General features: G+C 48.2%; 1 protein-coding gene across 1 annotated transcript in view; it reads left to right on the top strand.

Moving 5' to 3' along the window:
- Window positions 1–21,973, top strand: part of COL23A1 (collagen type XXIII alpha 1 chain) — a 326,570-nt gene that overhangs the window by 248,724 nt on the left and 55,873 nt on the right. Inside the window, exon 3 of the mRNA XM_072728803.1 lies at window positions 10,308–10,352. Within this exon, the coding sequence (XP_072584904.1) occupies window positions 10,308–10,352 (45 nt within the window). The remainder of the gene's footprint in view (window positions 1–10,307; window positions 10,353–21,973) is intronic.

Raw genomic sequence — 21,973 nt, 5'->3', positions numbered from 1 at the left:
GTGGCACAGGGTGGGGCTTTTAACCCGCAGGGTATGAAGAAATTCTCATGAAAATCAAAGCTCCCACGAATATCTGTTAAGTTAAGCATGAAATAAAATAAGAATGTTTTCCTTCTCTGAAAGCGATAAATCCTGGACTTCCTTAAGTCTGGAGGGATCTTCTGGCCCATATGTCAGTGATTAAGGCTTTGGGGTGAATGGGAAGGGGAAGAATTTGGTATGTTTGAGGTGTGCTCGTTTCTGTGTGCCTCTCTGGAGTCTCTTCTCCAACAGGAGACAGGATCTCAGGAGGTGATCGGCTCTGGGGAGATGCCGATGTGCACGGACACAGATGGAGGTCACCCCAAGCTCTTCCACCCAACACCAGCTACCCTTGGCCAGTGCCCCGGGTGTACGCCCCGGAGCAGCCACGGTTCTCAGGATCGATTACCTTTCTTCGCCTGGGCCCCGGCTCTTTCCGTATACAGGCTGCCTCTCAAGCTCCACCTTTCGGGAGCCCAGGAAGGTCCTCTCCCTTTTCTGGGGTCTCTCCCTACACTCCCCTTCCGGTCCAGGCCTCCTCAGCCTTTGGAGATGCTCTCTTGGCCTTGAGCTCCGTGGGAGGGAAGCGCCCTGGTGTGTCCCAGCCCCTCTGAGCAGCGTTTCACTCTTCATGAGAGTTTGCTTTGCTGCTTTTGTCGTCTGAGCCAAGGGCAGTGGGGAGGCGCTCTGCCAAGCCCAAGGAATGGCCTGTGACCAGGTGACCCCGACATGCGCTACCTACGTGCCTTACACCTGTTACTCAAAAGGATCCTTCAGGAAGTCCCTGGAAGTCTCTAGGCTACAACACAGAAGCCCCGGGAGCTTCCCTTCCGTGAGCCCCATCACTTGGAGCTGGAAGCCCTCATCCACCCACATTCTGCTTCTTTCTAGGTCTTTCTTGCTCTTGCCTCTGGATGAGACATCCCATAATTGTAGCTCTGGTACCTAAACCACAGTCCATTTTCCCTGAAAATAAGGCACTTGGCGGGGGGGGGGGGGGGGGGGGCAGTGCGGGTGCTGGCAAGGGTGCTGGCAGACCCACCTGAGCCCCACTTTTGGCTCCTGACTGGCTCTGTGACTTGGACAGGGCACCCTCCTTTGGGTCTCCGTCCCTGTCCGCATCCACGGCTCTGAGTTACGATCGGGATTAAAGAGCCGGCAGGAGCACCCAGCGTGTGGCAGCGTGTCCGTCTTCCTCCTGGGGCTTACTGTCCCCACCTCACCGGAGCCCTTCCCGCCAGGCCCCCCTTGGGTCTGGTGTGCCACCGGCATGAGTAATGGGTCTGAACTCCTTGACCCTGTTTTAAAACTTTATTAAAGCCACTCCTGACTCAGACACAGGAACCAGCCGGGAAACAGCGGGCACTTGGGATGGCTTGAGGAGGGCATGCCAGCCTCCGGCCCGAGTCATGTCAGGGCTCCGGTGCCTGTGGCAGCATGTGGCCTTTTAATTCTGTCTTTAATTCCCAGGCCTCTGAGAGCCATCCCCAGACGCCTTCCATTTTGTGTGGTTCCCAGTGTTTTATAAAACATAATAATAACAGATGCCAAGAAATGGTTCTAGAACTTGTAGACTGTTTGGCCCCTGTCCCCTCCAGCAAGCATCTCCTTGTGCGGGAGGCAGATGGCAGGGTTTGGATGCTCGCACTCATGGTCTACACGGTGTGGCCCCACCTTCTGACTCGGAGGGTCAGTTCATCTGTCTGTGCCTCAGTTTCGCCTATAAAATGGGGATGACAATGGTAGCTTTCCTCATAAGTTTTTTTTTATAATAAATTTATTTTTTATTGGTGTTCAATTTACCAACATACAAAATAACACCCAGTGCTCATCCCGTCAAGTGCCCCCCTCAGTGCCCGTCACCCATTCCCCCCCACCCCCGCCCTCCTCCCCCTCCACCACCCCTAGTTCGTTTCCCAGAGTTAGGAGTCTTTATGTTCTGTCTCCCTTTCTGATATTTCCTACCCATTTCTTCTCCCTTCCCTTATATTCCCTTTCACTATTATTTATATTCCCCAAATGAATGAGACCATATAATGTTTGTCCTTCTCCGATTGACTTATCTCACTCAGCATAATACCCTCCAGTTCCATCCACGTTGAAACAAATGGTGGGTATTTGTCGTTTCTAATGGCTGAGGAATATTCCATTGTATACCTAGACCACATCTTCTTTATCCATTCATCTTTCGATGGACACCGAGGCTCCTTCCACAGTTTGGCTTATTGTGGACATTGCTGCTAGAAACATCGGGGTGCAGGTGTCCCGGCGTTTCACTGCATCTGCATATTTGGGGTAAATCCCCGCAGTGCAATTGCTGGGTCGTAGGGCAGGTCTATTTTTAACTCTTTGAGGAACCTCCACACAGTTTTCCAGAGTGGCTGCACCAGTTCACATTCCCACCAACAGCGCAAGAGGGTTCCCCTTTCTCCGCATCCTCTCCAACATTTGTGGTTTCCTGCCTTGTTAATTTTCCCCATTCTCACTGGTGTGAGGTGGTATCTCATTGTGGTTTTGATTTGTATTTCCCTGATGGCAAGTGATGCAGAGCATTTTCTCATGTGCATGTTGGCCATGGCCATGTCTTCCTCTGTGAGATTTCTGTTCATGTCTTTTGCCCATTTCATGATTGGATTGTTTGTTTCTTTGGTGTTGAGTTTAATAAGTTCTTCACAGATCTTGGAAACTAGCCCTTTATCTGATAGGTCATTTGCAAATATCTTCTCCCATTCTGTAGGTTGTCTTTTAGCTTTGTTGACTGTATCCTTTGCTGTGCAAAAGCTTCTTATCTTGATGAAGTCCTCATAAGTTCTATGGGAAGAATAGATGGGTTAATACTGTGGAACTGAGATTAGTACCAACCATAAAGCAGACAATAAATGGTGTTGCCTACCTGTTGTTTTAAATACCCCCAGGGGGCCTCTGGGGCCATCAGTATTATCAGCTCCTTTGGAGAAAAGAGCAGTGTTCACATTTGAGGCCACTGAATGGCATGATATCTGAGTGGGCTAAGGTCTGGTCGCCGGGGCCGTAGGGATCTGTCACCAGTCTGGACACAACCCTGGTCCCAAACACACATTTGCCCGACCACCCCAGCAGCCTGTGGCATTGGTTTTCCAAACTGCTTCAGGACCTTCCAAAAAGCAGCAGGGCTCCCTGTGGCATGATGGATGGTGGAGCCTGTGGGAACAATAAACCCCTTTTGGAATGAGCTGTATTTGCTGAGTAAGAAGCTAAGTGATTTTAATCCCCAGAGGACAACATGGCCCTTGGTGCCGGCCACGCTCGAGCAACCTGCCAGCTGGCCACCTACTCCAGGCAGCAGAGCCCCTCCAGGAGGGCCATATCCCCCGGGCCCCTCCAGAGGTGTCCCCCAATTCTGCAAGGGACACGGGGCTTCTTGAGCCCAGGCAGGAAATGAGCACAGAGAACACTCCCCTTCCCCAAATGTTGGTCTGAAACTTAGAAAACAAAATTATCCGGGGAGAAGTTTTAATGATCTGATCCCAGAAGCTCACATCCAGGGACGTCCTCTGCTTTCTCTGCTCAACACATACTCCCACGATGGCCCCAGGGCCTCAGGCAACCACAAGGAGGCGACCAGACCCCCAGGCCCCTCCCCGAGTTCTGGGAAGAGGGTCAGATAAAGGGGCCTCCGATGCCCATGAGAAGGGCCAGGTCCGAAGGCTGCAGGAGGCTCCGGACACGCCCTGGGATGATGAGAAGAGCTTTGCCTTGGTCACAACGACCGAGGAGTTCAGAAGACAAGCGCTGGAGTCACACAGACCTGGGTTTAAATCCCTGCTCTGCCGTCTCCTTGCTGTGCGATCTCAGGGACACCGCCGGTCCCTGGGCCTGCACAGTGCCAGGCTCTCAGGAGACACTCCACTGTGGACGGTCATCAGCCACTCGGCCAACGACATTTCTGTGGTCTCCAAGAGGCCAACCTGAACTCACGGTCATGCTCCAGCCCTTGGGAGCTGAGGACCCTGAGAGCATTTCTTTTTCTTTTTTTTTTTAAGATTTTATTTATTTATTCATGAGAGAGAGGCAGAAACACAGGCAGAGGGAGAAGCAGGCTCCATGCAGGGAGCCCGATGAGGGACTTGATCCCGAGATCACGCCCTGAGCCAAAGGCAGATGCTCAACTGCTGAGCTACTGGGTACCCCTCCTTTTCCTCAGTCTTGAAGGAGAAGAGAGTGGAAAGAGATGAAAACACTTTCTAGAACTGCGTATAGACTCAATAAGATGAATTGTGCAAAAGCCTCAGCCTTTAGGGACCAGCAGGAGGGAAGAGCATGGGGAGGGCCGAGGACTGGGTGACTCGCAGGTCACCCATCCCCACCCACTGGAGCCTGGGCAGGCTATCCCCCATGTGACCTGGCCAGGTGGGCAGGCCCAGGGCTGTAATAAGGCAGATGTTGCTGGAAGAGGGGTCCCGGGGGAGGTTGGTGCCAGTTACACTTGAGGAGACCACCACTTTGAGAGCCACATCCCCAGAGTTCAGACCTCCAGAGGAGCCTGTTGGCACTCGGGCCCTGCTTTGGAACCCCACTGGTAAGTGGCGTGAGTTCTCTAGCCTAACCAGAGATGAGATTTTTATGAGTTAGAAACGGCCCCATGTTGTCTGGCTTCAAACGATGCTTGCGAAAACCCTCATCCTCCGTGGTTACTTACTATGCAAATGGTTGTTGTAGGCATCTATGGTCATTTTGCAGCTGGCTGGAGCTCAGGCTTGGCCTGAAACCTCAGGATTTCTTTGAGAAACCCCAGGCCAGCCCATGCATCCTGATCTCTAAGTCTGCAGGCAGACCACAAGGAGGAACATGGAAAATCCTCAGACTGGCCTTGCATCTGGATTCCAACCCTGCCCACAAAGTCACTGGAGTGCAGCTGCTTTGTGTCAGGCTTTACCCACCCTGGGGGACACATAAGAGCCCATTTACATCAGTGCCCCCATGTTCCAAAGACCCAAAGGCCCATCCAGCCAGTTACTTATTGGGATCCCAAATAGGCCCCTCATTTGTGCAGCTGGTAGAAATGCTGCCAGCCCTTCTGTTTAATGGCTCTGCATGGCACCTATAATCCTGCCACCCCTGAAATTCCACCCTTGTGGGTTGGGAACCTAAGGCCCAGAGAGGTTGAGTAAACTACTCCAGGCAGACAGCCATATGAGTCATGTCTTTCTCCTCTTGCGCTGCCACCGTCTGGTTGGTGTCTGTTGTACACAGCCACTGGAAAGACACCTCACAGATGCCACTGTGTGGGTCCCATGCGGAGGTGGGGCAGGACCTGGGCTTCATCACATGCAGATTTTCCAGCTGGAACAGCTTTTCCAACAGCATCCTTGGGCAAGACCTGCTTTCCCCCTCAAAACTTCACTTTTCCCATCTGTACATACCAGGCCAATCTAGACAAATTCCCAGAGGCCTCCCAGGGCAGCCTGAATGTCTGAGTGTGTGCTAGCAGTGGGAGAGGTTTTCCCACTGGACGAAGGAAGGAAAAGGAGAAAAAGAGCAAGGAGAAAGTTCTGGGGCAAACCACTGGGCCAGGGGCCTGCTTTCGCTAGTTTGCACAAAGGGTTGACCAATCGTCAGTTTGTGAGTTGTTCATGCTGCAGCCTCTAGTGTCTGGTTTGGGTTGGCCTTGAAGAGGGTTCAAGTGCATCAGGCTCATTCTCTTTTTTCTACCTAGGCCCTTTCAGTTAGGAGTCCCACCCAGCCTCATGAGCCTGCAGCCCCACAGGCCCTGGATGCCCAGGGATATCTGGGCCTTACCCCACTCCAGGCCTGCTGGAAACTTCCCCAAAGACTCTGGGAGGCAGAGCCCGGGCAGCTGCACCCTGCCCAGGCAGCTGCTCGCCTGCTAGCACCCCTCCTCATTGGGCCTTCTGCCTAACCATGCCACCCAGAAGAACCACCAGACAAATCCATTAGTTCAGCTGCCTCAACGAAGGCAAATATCTTCATCTGGCTTGAGTTACACAGACAGAGAATTTTACAGTCATGCCCAGTAATGACCAGCAGGAAACCATGGTGTGCTCTAGCTTTCAAACCCAGGAAGAGCCTGTCTTACTCTCCCACTTGTGAGACCCCCTCCTGCCATGTCCCGCCTCAGTCTGAGGCCCAAACGTGCTTGCTGAGGCTTGCTGAGCCAAGCATGAGCTTCTGTGGCCTGGTGAAAGCCTGGAAGCCAGTGACCTGACCAACGCACTGGGCCTTGTGAGTGAAAGTGGGCCTTTTTCCTCTTACAAGCAGAGAAGCATGATGCTCTGTGTGCCAGTGGGGTTCCTGTTCCCACACCCTCACTCTCCCTGAAAACAGATGTGCCCAGAGAGGAAAAAAAGCCTAATACCAGGCCTGCTGCACACACCAGCTGGGAAGGAGACCAGGATGTATGTTTCAGCCACAACAGGCCCGAGATTTTGGTGAGATCCACATGGAGATGTCAAGTTGGCCAGTGACCCAGTGGTATGGGCATGAGCAGGCCTCAACTGAGGTTACAGACCTGGAGGTCCTCCATAAGCTGCAAGTCCCTCGCCAGTGTGAGGAGCTGTTGTCTGTTATGAGAATGCCAGAATCTCAGCCATGCCAAGTCAACATGGCCCATGGGTGATTCCAGCACAAAACTCAAGGTCTGTGTCTGGTATTAAGGGAAAACAAGAGCCATGTAACTGGCATTAATTTCTGCTCTCAATATTCAGGGCTATGTCACTTAGATGGTCAAATGATCTTCAACAAAGGTGCCAAGGATATATAGTCGGGAAAAGACAGTCTCTTAAACAAGTGGTGTTGGGAAAACTGAATATCTGCATGCAAAAGAATTGAAGTGGGACCCTTACCTCACACTATAGACAAAAATTAACTCAAAAGGTTAAAAAGGCAACAAAAGCAAAAATAGATAAAATGGACCACATCAAACTTAAAAACTTCCAACCAGCAAAGGAAACCATCAACAGAGCACAAAGACAACCTATAGAATGGGAGACGATGTTTGCAAACCATGTGCTTGATAAGGGGTTAATATCCAGAATATGAAACTCTGTCACTCAACAATGACAAAAATCCAACTAAAAAATGGACAGTGAATAAACATTTCTCCAAAGAAGACACACATACAGATAGCCAACAGGTCTAAGAGGAGATGTTCAACATCATTAATTATTATTAAGGAAATGCAAATTAAAACGACAATGCAATATCACATCATACCCATTAGGGCAGCCTAACAAGTGTCAGTGAAGCTATGGAGAAATTGAAGCCTTCGTTGGTGGGAATGTAAAATGGTGGTATCAGCACAGAAGGCAGTACGGAGGTACCTCCAAAAAGTAAAACTAGAATTGCTGTATGATATATATACAAAAGCATTGGAAAGAGGGTTTTTTTTCTAAATATTTTATTTATTTATTCATGAGAGACACAGGGAGAGAGGCAGAGACATAGGCAGAGGGAGAAGCAGGCTACCCATGGGGAACCAGATGTGGGACTCAATCCCAGGACCCGGGGATCACGCCCTGAGCCAAAGGCAGACACTCAACCACTGAGCCACCCAGGCATCCCATGGAAAGAGGATATTGAGGCAATGGTTGTACACCCCTGTCCATCCCAGCACTGTTCACAATGGTCAAGAGGTAGAAGCGACCCAAGCATCCATCACCCGATGAGATGAATGGATGAAGAAAACGTGGTGTTTAGGAATAAACCTAACCAAAGAGGTAAAGGATCTATTACCTAAAAACTACAGAACACTTCTGAAAGAAATTGAGGAAGACACAAAGAGATGGAAAAATATTCCATGCTCATGGATTGGCAGAATTAATATTGTAAAAATGTCAATGTTACCCAGGGCAATTCACACGTTTAATGCAATCCCTATCAAGATACCATGGACTTTCTTCAGAGAGTTAGAACAAATTATTTTAAGATTTGTGTGGAATCAGAAAAGACCCCGAATAGCCAGGGGAATTTTAAAAAAGAAAACCATAGCTGGGGGCATCACAATGCCAGATTTCAGGTTGTACTACAAAGCTGTGGTCATCAAGACAGTGTGGTACTGGCACAAAAACAGACACGTAGATCAATGGAACAGAATAGAGAACCCAGAAGTGGACCCTAGTCATCTAATATTCGATAAAGGAGGAAAGACTATCCATTGGAAGAAAGACAGTCTCTTCAATAAATGGTGCTGGGAAAATTGGACATCCACATGCAGAAGAATGAAACTGGACCACTCTCTTTCACCATACACAAAGATAAACTCAAAATGGATGAGAGATCTAAATGTGAGACAAGAGTCCATCAAAATCCTAGAGGAGAACACAGGCAACACCCTTTTTGAACTCGGCCACAGTAACTTCTTGCAAGATACATCCACAAAGGCAAAAGAAACAAAAGCAAAAATGAACTATTGGGACTTCATCAAGATAAGAAGCTTTTGCACAGCAAAGGATACAGTCAACAAAACTCAAAGACAACCTACAGAATGGGAGAAGATATTTGCAAATGACCTTTCAGATAAAGGGCTAGTTTCCAAGATCTATAAAGAACTTCTGAAACTCAACACCAAAGAAACAAACAATCCAATCATGAAATGGGCAAAAGACATGAAGAGAAATCTCACAGAGGAAGACATGGACATGGCCAACAGGCACATGAGAAAATGCTCTGCATCACTTGCCATCAGGGAAATACAAATCCAAACCACAATGAGATACCACCTCACACCAGTGAGAATGGGGAAAATTAACAAGGCAGGAAACCACAAATGTTGGAGAGGATGCGGAGAAAGGGGAACCCTCCTGCACTGTTGGTGGGAACATGAACTGGTGCAGCCACTCTGGAAAACCGTGTGGAGGTTCCTCAAAGAGTTAAAAATAGACCTGCCCTACGACCCAGCAATTGCACTGCTGGGGATTTACCCCAAAGATACAGATGCAGTGAAACGCCGGGACACCTGCACCCCAATGTTTCTAGCAGAAATGTCCACAATAGCCAAACTGTGGAAGGGGCCTCGGTGTCCATTGAAAGATGATGGATAAAGAAGATGTGGTCTAGGTATACAATGGAATATTACTCAGCCATTAGAAATGACAAATACCCACCATTTGCTTCGACATGGATGGACCTGGAGGGTATTATGCTGAGTGAAGTAAGTCAATTGGAAAAGGACAAACATTATGTGGTCTCATGCATTTGGGGAATATAAAAATTAGTGAAAGGGAATAAAGGGAAAGGAGAGAAAATGAGTGAAAATATCAGTGAGGATGACAGAACATGAGAGACTCCTAACTCTGGGAAATGAACAAGGGGTAGTGGAAGGGGAGGTGGGCGGAAGGTTGGGGTGATTGGGTGATGGGCACTGAGGGGGGCACTTGGCGGAATGAACACTGGGTGTTATGCTATACGTTGGCAAGCTGAACTCCAATTAAAAATAAATAAATAAATAAAAGCCAATTAATTAATTAATTAAAGCCTTTGAAAGCTTAAAAAAAAGAAAACATGGTGTATGCATACGGTGGAATATTATTCAGCTTTAAAAAGAAGGAAGTTGTCACTTGCTACCACATGGATGAACTTTGAGGACATTATGCAACGTGACATAAGCCAGTCAGAAAAAAATGCTGTATGATTGCCCCTAAATGAGATGCCTAGAATAAGCAAACTCTTAGAAACAAAATAGAGTGGTGGTTGCCAGGGGCTGGAAGATAGGGAAAGGGGAGTTGTTCCACAGATAGAGTTTCAAATCTTCCAGAATGAAAAGGTTCTAGAGCTCTGTTTGCACAACATGCATACAGTTAATACTTCTGTACTGTTCACTTAAAAATGGCTAATATGGGGGCCCCTGGGTGGCTTAGTGGTTGACCTTCTGCCTTTGGCTCAGGGTCCTGGGATCAAGTCCCACATCAGGCTCCCTACATGGAGCCTGCTTCTCCCTCTGCCTATGTCTCTGCTCTCTCTGTGTGTCTCTCATGAATAAAAAAATAAAATCTTAAAAAAGCAAATCTGTGGACACAGGACATCGCACATTGGTGTGGATTTTAAGTGCCATAAAACATGAGCAATTCATCAGCAGCTCCCCCCTGGGCTCTGGGGGAGGGAGGTACGGAAAGTTCCAGGTGGTGGAGGAGGGACAGGCAGTGGACAAGACCGTGCCTCTTGTTCCCGAGTTCGGGTATTTGGAAGGCCACGACATGTCTCTGTGTGGCCAGCAGGGGCACAGGGCTGGGTGGGCTGCGCTCAAATCCCCTGGCTTCCCTTCTCAACCGGTGTCTTGTTCTCCTGCCCAGGCCCTCCCGGACGGCGTGGCAAGGCTGGAAGAAGAGGCGACCCTGGTGAGTCCTTGGTTTTCTTGATTTCCAAACCCAGGCCTGCAAGTCCGCCCTTGGCCTGATACCCAGCCGCAGGTGCCAGTACCTGTTCCTCCTCATAACTTGGGATGCTTGGACCCCGGGGCCGGGCCTTCCTCTCCCTCACAGCTGGCCACTGTCCCCTAAGCCCCAGCATCCAATACTGTCTACCTTGGCTTCTCCGCATCTGTGCTTCCAGTGACAGTCCTTCTGCGCCCTTAGCCACTCCCAAAGGTCACAGTCAGCCCCTGAAACATCCTCTTCCCTTTGTGGGAGCTAGTGATGGTTCCACCAGCCCCTGTCTCTACCAGGGATCCCTCCGCACAATGAACTGGCCTGCTGGGTGCATCCCCTGCCCTCCCCAGACCTGGACTGTCCTTCCCCAGGCACAGTCCCAGGAGGGGACTCCTCCACTGTCCTGACACTCGGCCCGCAGACTCACCTATACTTGCCGCCCCCTCCCTTCTGCCACCTTCATTCCACCCAAAATGCACTCACCCTACACACCCCCTACCCTGTGGCCGTGAAGCTTCTAGACCTACCTGGTGCCCACCCCTGCTCCACACCCTCAGCTTCCATCATCCCAGGCCTCTGGTCCCTCCACAGCCTTGCCACCGACATCAGTTTGCCCAGAGGCCCTCTGACCTCCCATGGCCATGCTGGCAGACGCTGTGCCCCTGTGCCATCTTTTCCTTGACCCTGACTGGCGGCCCTGCCCCCGTGTTCCTGGCTCAGCTCCAGTCTGTTTGCTCCCGCATCTCCCACCCCTCCCTCTCTACCTGTTCCCTGGGACCCTACCTGACTCTCAAACAAGCCTGCCTGTGGCCCTCTTCTGTCCTCTCTGCCACCCTGTGGCTCCAGCTCCCCCATGATATTGATGACACCTCCTCCTAGTCATCTCTGGGCCGGGGGGCTGAATGTTGCCTGCCCCAAACCCAGCACCTGCCACCCTACATGCTCTTCTCAGGCTCCCCATCATCTCAGGGAGACTTCTGGCCACCACCTCCCCATGCAGACTCTAGGGCAGCATCCTTGACCCCACAATGTCCCCCCCTCCAATCTTACCTGGGGGTCAGGGCCTCCCACCCCAAGCCTGCCCACGATATCTCCTCCTCTACCCAGAGTCTCTGTTCAAGTTCATTAATATTTGTCCTTACATCTAGTTCAGGCATCTCCTCCAAAAAGCCTCCTCTGACCCAGCTGGCTAGGGGCTCCCACCCTGAGTCTTCGGCACCCAGTGCAGAGCCCAGCACCCAGCAGGCTCAGGGGAAGCACGTCCACACGACAGAGAAGGAATGAATGCACACATGCTCAGCTCTTAAGCAGCTTCACCAGGAGAGCGTAGTAGCTGATGCCAGAGGAGCCCAGCCCCTATGGGACCCCAGGCAGATTGTAACCCAGGGGGCAACAGGGCAGCACATTCTCTCTGGACCTCAGAGTCTTCTCCCTGGCACCAGCATGGGCTTCCCACCCCTGTACCACTGCCTGCTTGCCCTATCTAATTCCTTAGGTAGAGGACTTCAAGATAAACGCCCTAGAATTCACTGCTAGGAAACACTCCTCATGGATCTCTGCGCACTTTGACTTCCAGAGCTGAGGCTGTTTTGTGTTTGGTTGCTAACACTTCTCTTTACTCTGGGTTTTGTGTGCAATCCCGCCGCCACACACACATACACACACACATACACACACACACACACACCACTACCAGCTTTCCACAACACACTTCATGACTCAGCTCTCTTTCCTACTCTTGTAAAAGGTTTCATTGCATTTTATTGTAGCTTCTGATGTCCTTTAGGAAAGGAAATGAGGAATACATAGTGACTTGTTTTAGGACAAAGTATAATATTACCCAGCTTACTCAAAAATCCATTTGAATTAGGACTCCAGTTTAAAACAATCCAAAAGTCAGGGACACCTGGGTGGCTCAGTGGTTGAGCATCTGCAGTCAGCTCAGGGCGTGATCCGAGGTCCTAGGATCAAGTCCCACATTGGACTCCCCACAGGGAGCCTGCTACTCTCTCTGCCTATGTCTCTGCCTCTCTCTTTGTGTCTCTCATGCATAAATAAATAAACACTTAAAAAAAAAAAAAAAAACCATCTAAAAGCCAAAGAAAGACAAGGATTTGTTGGGCCTCTGTGCTGGGTCCTCTGAAGGCCTTCATCTCATGTGACCCTCACAGAGCCATGGAAAAGATAAGAATGTGTTATCATCCCCATTTTGCAGATAAGGAAACTGAGGCTCCAAGTGGATAAGTGTCTTGTGTGAGGTCAGCAGCTGGCCAAGGGATGGGCAGCACCTCCTTCCTGCCCTCTCCCACGTGGGGTCCTAATTCTCTGCCATTCAGGGAATGGTGTGAGCAGCACAGAGCAGATGTCCCTCTTGGATTAGCTTTGGCTGGGCCTCCTGTTTATTTCCAGATAGTTTCATATCCACGCACATCCTGACTTTGGTGTCTTCCCTTGTACAAACCAGGCCTTTTCCTGCATCCCACAGAGAAGGGCTCTTTTTGTCTGGTGGACTGATATCTGGCTGAGATGCCTTCCTGCTACAGCTGCCGCCACGGACCTACAGACAGAGCTGACCCAGGCCGAGAGAGTCTTTGCCTGGAAATGCCTCCAGAACCCTACAGTGTTTATGCACCTCCATCATAATGGAATAGATTTCTCATCTCCCCCATTTCTCAGCCCCAGAAGCCCAACACTACTCTTGTACTCTGGGGTCCTCTTTCTAGGGACCTTGGGCAGGATGCTTTTTCCATCCAGATGCTCTTTTCCCCATGAACATCCACTCTCCCCATCTCCCCCATCCCCAGATATCTGCCTCTGTCCCAGCACCTCTGTGCCTGGTTGTGGTGGTCTGCTCTGCACACTTGTCCTTCTCTCTCTCTCTTTTCAAGATTTTATTTATTTTTTCATGAGAGAGAGACAGACAGAGACATAGGCAGAGGGAGAAGTAGGCTCCATGCAGGGAGCCCAATGTGGGACTCAATCGCAGAACCCGGGGACCAGGGCCTGAGCTGAAGGTAGATGCTCAACCACTGAGCCACCCAGGCATCCCTGCACACCTGTCCTTCTCCACCAAAGCAGGGGCTCCTTGAGGCTGGGACTGGACCCTTAGGCACTCAGGAGATGGTCAGCAAATGCTTGTTGACAGGAAGGAAGGAGGAAAGGGAGAAAGAAGAGGGAAAGAGGGATTGGTGGACAAATGATGGATAAATGGTTAGGAGCCAGGAAGACACAAGGAAGCAGTCAAATGCTGCTTGGCTAGTGCCCATGCTAAACCTGCAGAGACAAATGGAGACGCTCCCCTGGTCTCTGCAGCTGCCTACCTTAGATCAACAGTCTCGGTGCTAGGGTTCTGTTATTGTTGTTGTTGCTTTAAATAGTTCTGTGTCTTTATTAGTGGCAGTATACACTTGAAAGTACATCTAAGTACAAAACAGATGTATTCACTCTACTAATGATGCTTCCTTTCCATTTGGATTTGAGGACCGTCAATTACTCCACATGTACTCCCAGGAGTTTGTGACCCCTAGGGTAGGAAACCATTCTGTGAGTTCCACTGAAAAATTCTATATATTTTTAAAGATTTCATTTGTCTATTCATGAGAGACACAGAGAGAGAGAGAGGCAGAGACATAGGCAGAGGGAGAAGCAGGCTCCCTGCGGGGAGCCCAATGCAGAACTCGATCCCAAATTCCAGGATCACGCCCTGAGCCGAAGGCAGACGCCCAACCACTGAGCCACCCAGGGGTCCCCCACTGGAAAATTCTAGAACAGTAGCCATATAGTTTGTAAATGATTGTTAGAAGATAATCATTTATATTTTGTGTTCTGATTCATACAACAATGTTCTCTTCATTTGTTCAGTAGCCCATGGAGACCACTTGGCCTGGTTTTGCCGTTCACTTTCTGCCCTGGTCCTTGGAAGGGTTTTTAGATCTCAGAGTTCCAACAGTTTCTGTGGCTTAAGAACTAGTACTTTAATTTTTTTTTAATTTTTGTTTATTTATGATAGTCACAGAGAGAGAGAGAAAGAGAGGCAGAGACACAGGCAGAGGGAGAAGCAGGCTCCATGCACCGGGAGCCCGATGTGGGATTCGATCCCGGGTCTCCAGGATCGCACCCTGGGCCAAAGGCAGGCACCAACCGCTGCACCACCCAAGGATCCCAAGAACTAGTACTTTAAAGGACTATCAGCTCTACTACAGTCATGCAGGTCCATCTTACCATGTTTGTGCTAGGATTTTTAATCTACCCTGACCCCAAGAAACCTTTTCTAAAAATCAGTGGAAGAAGCACTTCTGGAATAGTAGAGCAAGGACCTCTGAAAATCGGCTTCTCCATAAAAAGCAGCAAGAACACTAGGGGGGAGGGGCACCTGGGTGGCTCAGTGGTTGAGCATCTGCCTTCAGCTCAGGACATGATCCCAGGGTCCTGGGATCAATTCTCACATTGGGCTCCCCATAGGGAGCCTGCTTCTCCCTCTTCCTGTGTCTCTGCCTCTCTCTGTGTCTCTCATGAATTTATTTATTTAAATAAAATCTTAAAAAAAATAACACTAGTGGGGAAAAATGACCTTTTCAGAACCCTGGAAATTAATGTCTGGTAACAACCAAAGAAATATTTATTCAAGACAAGTACCTTGCTAAGAACAATGAGGTTTGTAGCATTTAACTTGCCCATTTCTCAGCTCCATGGTAGCCTTAAAAACCATCAATCTCATAAACACAGTCCCTGCAAAAAGTAGCACTCACTGAAGGAAGCAAAACAATTTGAAGCTCCCCAAATGCTCCTTCCCAGAGAATTGTCACTATCTGTCAACTTCCAGGAAGAGTCCATACATAGGATTTGTATTTATTTGACCTGATGCAGAGCTCACTCACTGGGAAAAGCTCTATGCCAGAATGCTTGCCAAAAACACTCAGTAGCAAGTGTTTAACATTGCAGCTGCCTAAGGTAGCAACACCAATTGGAATAAGCAAGAAGCTGACCAAATGCTCCAGCATATTCCTGGGAATCTAGAAGGCATATGCATGTGTAAAGCTGTGTACATGTCCACAGCAGACCTGAAAGAGCCCCAATTTCTCACTTCTGGCTGACCTTGAGGCCCTGCTCAAGCAGGAAGTGAAGGAAAAGGCAGAATTACAAGCTGGCAGAGCATTGAAGCTGTGTTCCAACAGACACAAAGAGCCCCTTGGCACAGAATGGAGGCTGTACTAGACTAAGGCATTAAAGGAAGCCTCTGTCTAAGCTGATCATGAAGCTAACCAAGAGAGAATTCAGAAGCTGCACATAACAAAGAATATATGCTTGGGAGAATTAGTCCAAGGAAGACCCCTAAGCAAACAAAGAGCAACAACAAACTGCACCAAAAATCCTGGAAAGGAGAGTGGATGGCTGATTTCCAGAGTAGCCACATTAAAGTATTTTAAATGCAGTGTTTAACAAAAAAAAAAACAAAAAAAAAACAAAAAAAAAAACGAGATACACAAAGATACAAGAAACTATCCAATGAAAAAGGAAAAAAAAAAAAAAAACCCACCCCAGTCAATAAAAACTGTGCAGAAGTCCAAATAGACTTACTAGACAAAGATTTTATTTATTTTTTTAAAGAGTTTATTTACAGGAATCCCTGGATGGCTCAGCGGTTTAGTGCCTTGCTTTCATCCCATGACGTGATCCTGGAGTCCCGGTATCAAGTCCCACATCGGGCTCCCTGCATGGAGCCTGCTTCTCCCTCTGCCTGTGTCTCTGCCTCTGTGTGTGTGTGTGTGTGTGTGTCTTTCATGAATAAATAAATGAAATCTTTAAAAAAAAGAGTTTATTTACTTATTTGAGAGAGAGAAAGAGAGAGAGAGAGAGAATGTGAGCAGGAGGAGGGGCAGAGAAAGAGGGTCAAGCAAACTCCATGCTGAGCACAGAGCCAGATGCAGGGCTCAATCTCACAACCCTGAAATCATGACCTGAGCTAAAATCAAGAGACGAGCACTCAACCAACTGAACCACCCAGGTGCCCCTAGACAAAAATTTTATGTTGACTGTTATAAATTATGTTTCAAGAACTAAAGGAAACCAAGTCTAAAGAATTAAAGGAAAGCAGAAGAATTATATACCACCAAATGGAGACTATCACGAGAGAGATAAAAAGTATTAAAAAAAATAGAAATTCTGAAGCTGTAAATTACAATAACTGAAATGAAAAATTCACTGTAGAGGTTCAACAGTAGATTTGGGCTGGCAGAAGAAAGAATCAGCAAACTTGAAGATAGATCAGTTGAGATGATCCTGTCTAAGAAAGACAAAAGAGAATGAAGAAAAATGAACAGAGTCTCAGACACCTGTAGGACAATATCAAGTGTGCCAACATACATGCAATGGAGGCCTTAGAAGTAAAGAAGAGAGAGAAAGAGGCAGAAGAACTATATAAAGAAGAACTAGTGGCCAAAACCTTCCCAGCTATAAACAAAAATATTATTCTACACATCCAGGAAGTTTAACAAACTCCAAGTAGGAAAAATTCAAAGAGATCCACACCTAACCACCTCGTAGCCACATGGCCAAAAGCAAAAAATGAAGAGAGAATCTTGAAAGGAGCAAGAGAATAATGACTCATCACAGAAAAGGAATCTTGAATAAGATTCTTCTTGAAAAGAAATCAGCTATTAATGAAAGGGGGAAAAAACTGTTTAGAGAAAATCTACAGCAAAAGTATACTTCAAAAGTGAAAGAAATTAAAACATGCCAAGATAAACAAAAAAAAAAAAAAAGGAATTTATTTCTATCAACCTATCCTACAGGTAATATTAAAAAGATTCCTTCAATTTGAAGCCAAAGGACACCAAATAGTAATTTGTGTTTTTAAAAATATTTATTTATTTTAGAGAGTAGGGTGCAAGCAAAGGGAAGAAGCAGAGGGAGAGGAAGATAATCAGACTCCCCACTGAGCCCAAAGCCTGATCGGGGCTTGATCCCAGGACCCTGAGATCACTACCTGAGCTGAAACCAGGAGTCAGATGCTTAACCAACTACACCACGCAGGCACCCCTAGACAGTAATTTATACCCACATACAGAAGTGGTGCCTGGGGGGCTCCGTACGTTAAGCGTCTAACTCTTGGTTTCAGCTCAGATCATGATCTTAGGGTCCTGCCTGGGATCAAGCCCCGTGTTGGGCTCCTTGCTCAGCCGGGAGCCCACTTGCCCTTCTTCCTCTGCCCCTCTCCCCACTTCTCTCTATCTCTCTCTGTCTCTCTCAAATAAATAAATTAGTAAAAGCTTTAAAAATAAAAATAAATAGGGCAGCCCAGGTGGCTTAGCGGTTTAGCGCCACCTTCAGCCCAGGGCCTGATCCTGGAGAACTGGGATCCAGTCCCATGTCAGGCTCCCTGCATGGAGCCTGCTTCTCCCTCTGCCTGTATCTCTGCCTTTCTCTCCCCCCCCCTCTGTCTCTCAGGAATAAATAAATAAAATCTTTAAAAATATAAAAATTAAAAATTAAAAATAAATAAAAACAAATCCACATACAGCAATAAAGAGGTAGCTACACAGTAAATATGAAAGACAATGTAAATATATTCTTATTTGTTACTCTTTTCTCTCTTCTGATTTAAAAACCAGTTGTGTAGAGCAATAACAATAAAACTGTGTTGATGGGCTTAAGATGTATAAAATAGTAATTTCCTAAAAGTACAACCAAAAGTACAAAGAAGGAAATAACTAACACAGCTATATTGGAGCAATGTATGTGTTTACAACAGAAAGCAAATTGTTATTCATCCAGGCCAGATTATTTATTAAGATGGTAATTATAAACTCCAAGACAACCACTAAAACAATTATTCCAAAAGTATGGCAAGAGAAACAAGGGAATTAAAATGGTACACTAAAAAATATCTATTTAACAAAAAAGAAGCAATAATGGGTAATAGAGGAAGAAAAAAGACATAAAACATAGAGAAATTAAATAGCAAATTGGCATGCATAAATCCTGTCTTCTGAGCAATTACATTAAATGTAAATGGATTTTAAAAACCCAAATACCAAAAAATAAATAAATAAATAAAAAATAAAAATAAATAAAAATAAAAACCCAAATACCTGGGGATCCCTGGGTGGCGCAGCGGTTTAGTGCCCCAGGGTGTGATCCTGGAGTCCTGGGATCGAGTCTCACATCAGGCTTCCTGCATGGAGCCTGCTTCTCTCTCTGCCTGTGTCTCTGCCTCTCTCTCTCTCTCTCTTTCTCTCTCTCATGAATAAATAAATAAAATCTTAAAAAAAAATAAAGTTGGGGATCCCTGGATGGCTCAGCGGTTTAGCACCGCCTTCAGCCCAGGGCATGGCCCTGGAGTCTTGGGATTGAGTCCCACATCAGGCTCCCTGCATGGAGCCTGCTTCTCCCTCTACCTGTGTTGTGTCTCTGCCAATCTCTCTCTCTCTCTCTCTCTCTCTCTCTCTGAATGAATAAATAAATAAAATCTTTAAAAAAAAATAAAGTTTCTTTAAAAGGAAAAACCCAAATACCTGAAGAAATCCTGAGAAAGAACAAAGCCAGTCATTCCACTTCCTGGTTTCAAACCATAATATAAAACTATAGTAATCAAAACAACATGGTACTGGTTTAAAAACAGACACCTTTAAGCACATAGACCAATGAAACAGAAACAGGAGTCCAGACATAACCTACCAACAAAGCACAAAGGTTCCAATTTCTTCACCTCCTTACTAACACTTATTTTCTTATAATAGCCATTCTATCTAACAGATGTGAGGTGATGTCTCATTGTAGTCTCGATTTGCATTGCCTTCTTGATTATGATGTTGAGTGCCTTTTGGATCACACTACTTAGTTATTTATTTGCTTATTTATATAAGGAATCCACAGAAGGGTGCCTGGGTGACTCAGTCAGTTGAATGGCCAACTCTTGATTTCAGCTCAGATCATGATCTCAGGGTCCTGGGATCGAGTTCCGTGTCAGGCTCCGTGCTGGCTGTGGAGCCTACTCAAAACAACAACAACAACAAATGCAATGTGTTTATTTTCCACTCGGGCTTCTCATCACTGCCTGCCCTGCATAGTATGTGAACAGGGTAATTGCCAGAGTCAACCTCTATGCCAGGGCTGGCCTGCCTAACCTTGAATCCCAGGGAGGCACCCTTTTCAGTGACAGTGCTGCCACAGCCAAAATTCTGGAGGTCTTTCCGAGGCACCATCTCAACACACTTCAGAGCGACTGTTAAGTTAGGATCTGTTCTGCAACTTGAATCCAAACCACAGAAAACTACCATCTATGTTTCTAAGATGCACGATCCAAGGGGTGTGCATTTGCATGTTCGTGTTTACTGGGGGGGAGGGGCATGCATGCCAGAGAGAGAATGAGAGAAAGAGAGAATGCTATCATTCTAGATTCTCTGCCACTGTTTTTTGGTGCCTCTTCTCTACCACTGCTGTCTGGGGCACTTCACATAGGTGCAGTGTGTCACTCAATCTTTGTAGCAGTTCAGAGAGGCAGGGATGGTTACTACCCCTTAAACTCAGAGGAGCAGACTTAGCCTCAGAGAGAAGAGGCACCTGCCCAAGAGCTAGAGCTCCTCAGCTGGAGAGCCAAGCTTTCTGTCCTCCCTGATAATACTGGCCAAATTAAATCTGGGCCAGAGACCCGAGCTAAGTGCCAGCTCTCGGACTCATTACTGGCTCTGCATTTGCCACTCTGTAGGCCTCATTTCATCTACCCACAAACTCAGTTTAAAAGCCCTTGGCCCAGTCGGCTATGTCAGAGAAAGTCCCAGAGAAGCCTGGCTGGAGATCTCTATCTTCATGGTGGGCTGGGTTTTCAAGGCTCAGGATTTAGGAGCTCTTACCCTGAGCAGGATGAGTGGGGAGAGGCAGAGGGCTGGGTCAGAGCGGGACTCAGGAGTCCAGGCACAACACAGAGGACCAGGGGCAGGCTGTCCACAGGGACCATGGCCCCAGCAGCCTCAGGCACTTCAAGATCATCCCCCCCTTCCCCACCCTGCCCCCGTGTGTGGGCTGGACACCTGCCAGGCAGTAGGAAATATTGTTTCCAGTTCACTTTTCCAGGAATATACCCTTTAGGAAACAGCCAAGAAATGTCTCTTCCCCAGAGGGACTAAGAGAGACTGGTTTGGGAAACCCCTTAGGACCACATCAGTTCTGTTTAAAGAGACCATGGGATCAGTGAACCCTTTATTCTGACCCATTTTATTGAGTTCCCAAGTCATCTGGCTCTTATTTCATTGCTCCCACATGCCGACGGCAAAGTCAACAGATCCAGGCAATGCCTGGAACACATGTCTGAAAGCTATGTGCAGAACGAGGCCGGGCCATGGGGGAACGTGGTCATTGGGAGGCCCCGCAGCCAGCTTCACTTTCTAAGCAGCGACCCCTGGGAGGCCTGAGCCAAGCCCTCAGCCCAGTCCATCACTCATGGCTGCTCAGCTACCTGCAGGTCAAAGGGTCCATCTCCAGGGGTCACAGGAGCTACAGCCCAAACCCTGTGCCATGAGGCTGGGTGCCCAGGGCTTGGAAGTGGTAACCACCTGCCAGGCAGCTCCGCATGCCTGCCCATCTGGTCTCCGTGATCCACTAAGTGCTGCGCCTGCCAGGCCCTTTACAAGGCAGCAGAGAGACAGCATGAAGCCAGGCAGCTGGGGTCCCAGCACTTGGAGAGCCGCCTCACTGGTGAGGCTGGCAGAAAATAAACCACACACAAAGCAGTGGGGTTAATAATTAAAGGTCGTCAGGGTGCCTGGGTGGCTCAGTGGTTGAATGTTTGTCTTCCGGCTCAGGGCACGATCCCAGGGTTCTGGGATTGAGTCCTGTATCGGGCTCCCCAAAAAGTCAGCCAAAGCAAGGAGCCTGCTTCTCCCTCTGCTTATGTCTGTGTGTGTCTCTCTCTCTGTGTGTCCCTCATGAATAAGTAAATAAAATCTGTAAAAAATAATAATAATTAAAGATCATGATAAGTAGTTGGAAGGTAAATAGCAGGGAGGGCAGAGGAGGAAAAGCCGCAGCCTGCCGACCACGGGGACAGGGTGGATGTGAATGTTCTGAGGCCAAGGGCACCCACAGGCCACACCAGAGAGCTATGCGAAGGAATTTGGGTGTTACTCCGCGTGCCATGGGAAGCCCTGGGAAGGGCTGGGCATTTTCAAGAGGCCTCACTGGTTGGTGGGTTGGGGTGCCCAGAGGTAGTCAGTTAGGAGACTGTGAAGCAGTGGTGGCTTGGTGGTCTGGTGCCAGCAGGGCCTGAGAGAAGTGGTGGCTGGTGTGCCCTGAAGACTCTCAGACGGGCTAGATGTGAGCTGTCCCACCAGCAATGGGATCACTCTCCAGCTCTGGCCACCCCTCTGGAGACATGGATCTGGGGTCCCAGGAGACTGCCTCCAGCCTGGGCTGCCCTCTCCCCAGCTTGGTGACCTCAGACATGCCACACGCCCTCCCAGGCACTGCAGGGAAGCCCAGTCAACATCAGAGTTCTTGCTGCCAGAGTGGATCCTCTCCACCCTTCTTTGTGAGGCTCAGAATCAGACAGTCTGGGTTCTGCCCAGATCAGAGCGGGATGTGACTCTGGGCACCGT

This window comes from Vulpes vulpes, chromosome 12 (genome assembly GCF_048418805.1).
Source record: "Vulpes vulpes isolate BD-2025 chromosome 12, VulVul3, whole genome shotgun sequence".
NCBI classification, from domain to species: domain Eukaryota; kingdom Metazoa; phylum Chordata; class Mammalia; order Carnivora; family Canidae; genus Vulpes; species Vulpes vulpes.
This window is presented reverse-complemented; position numbering and strand designations above follow the sequence as displayed.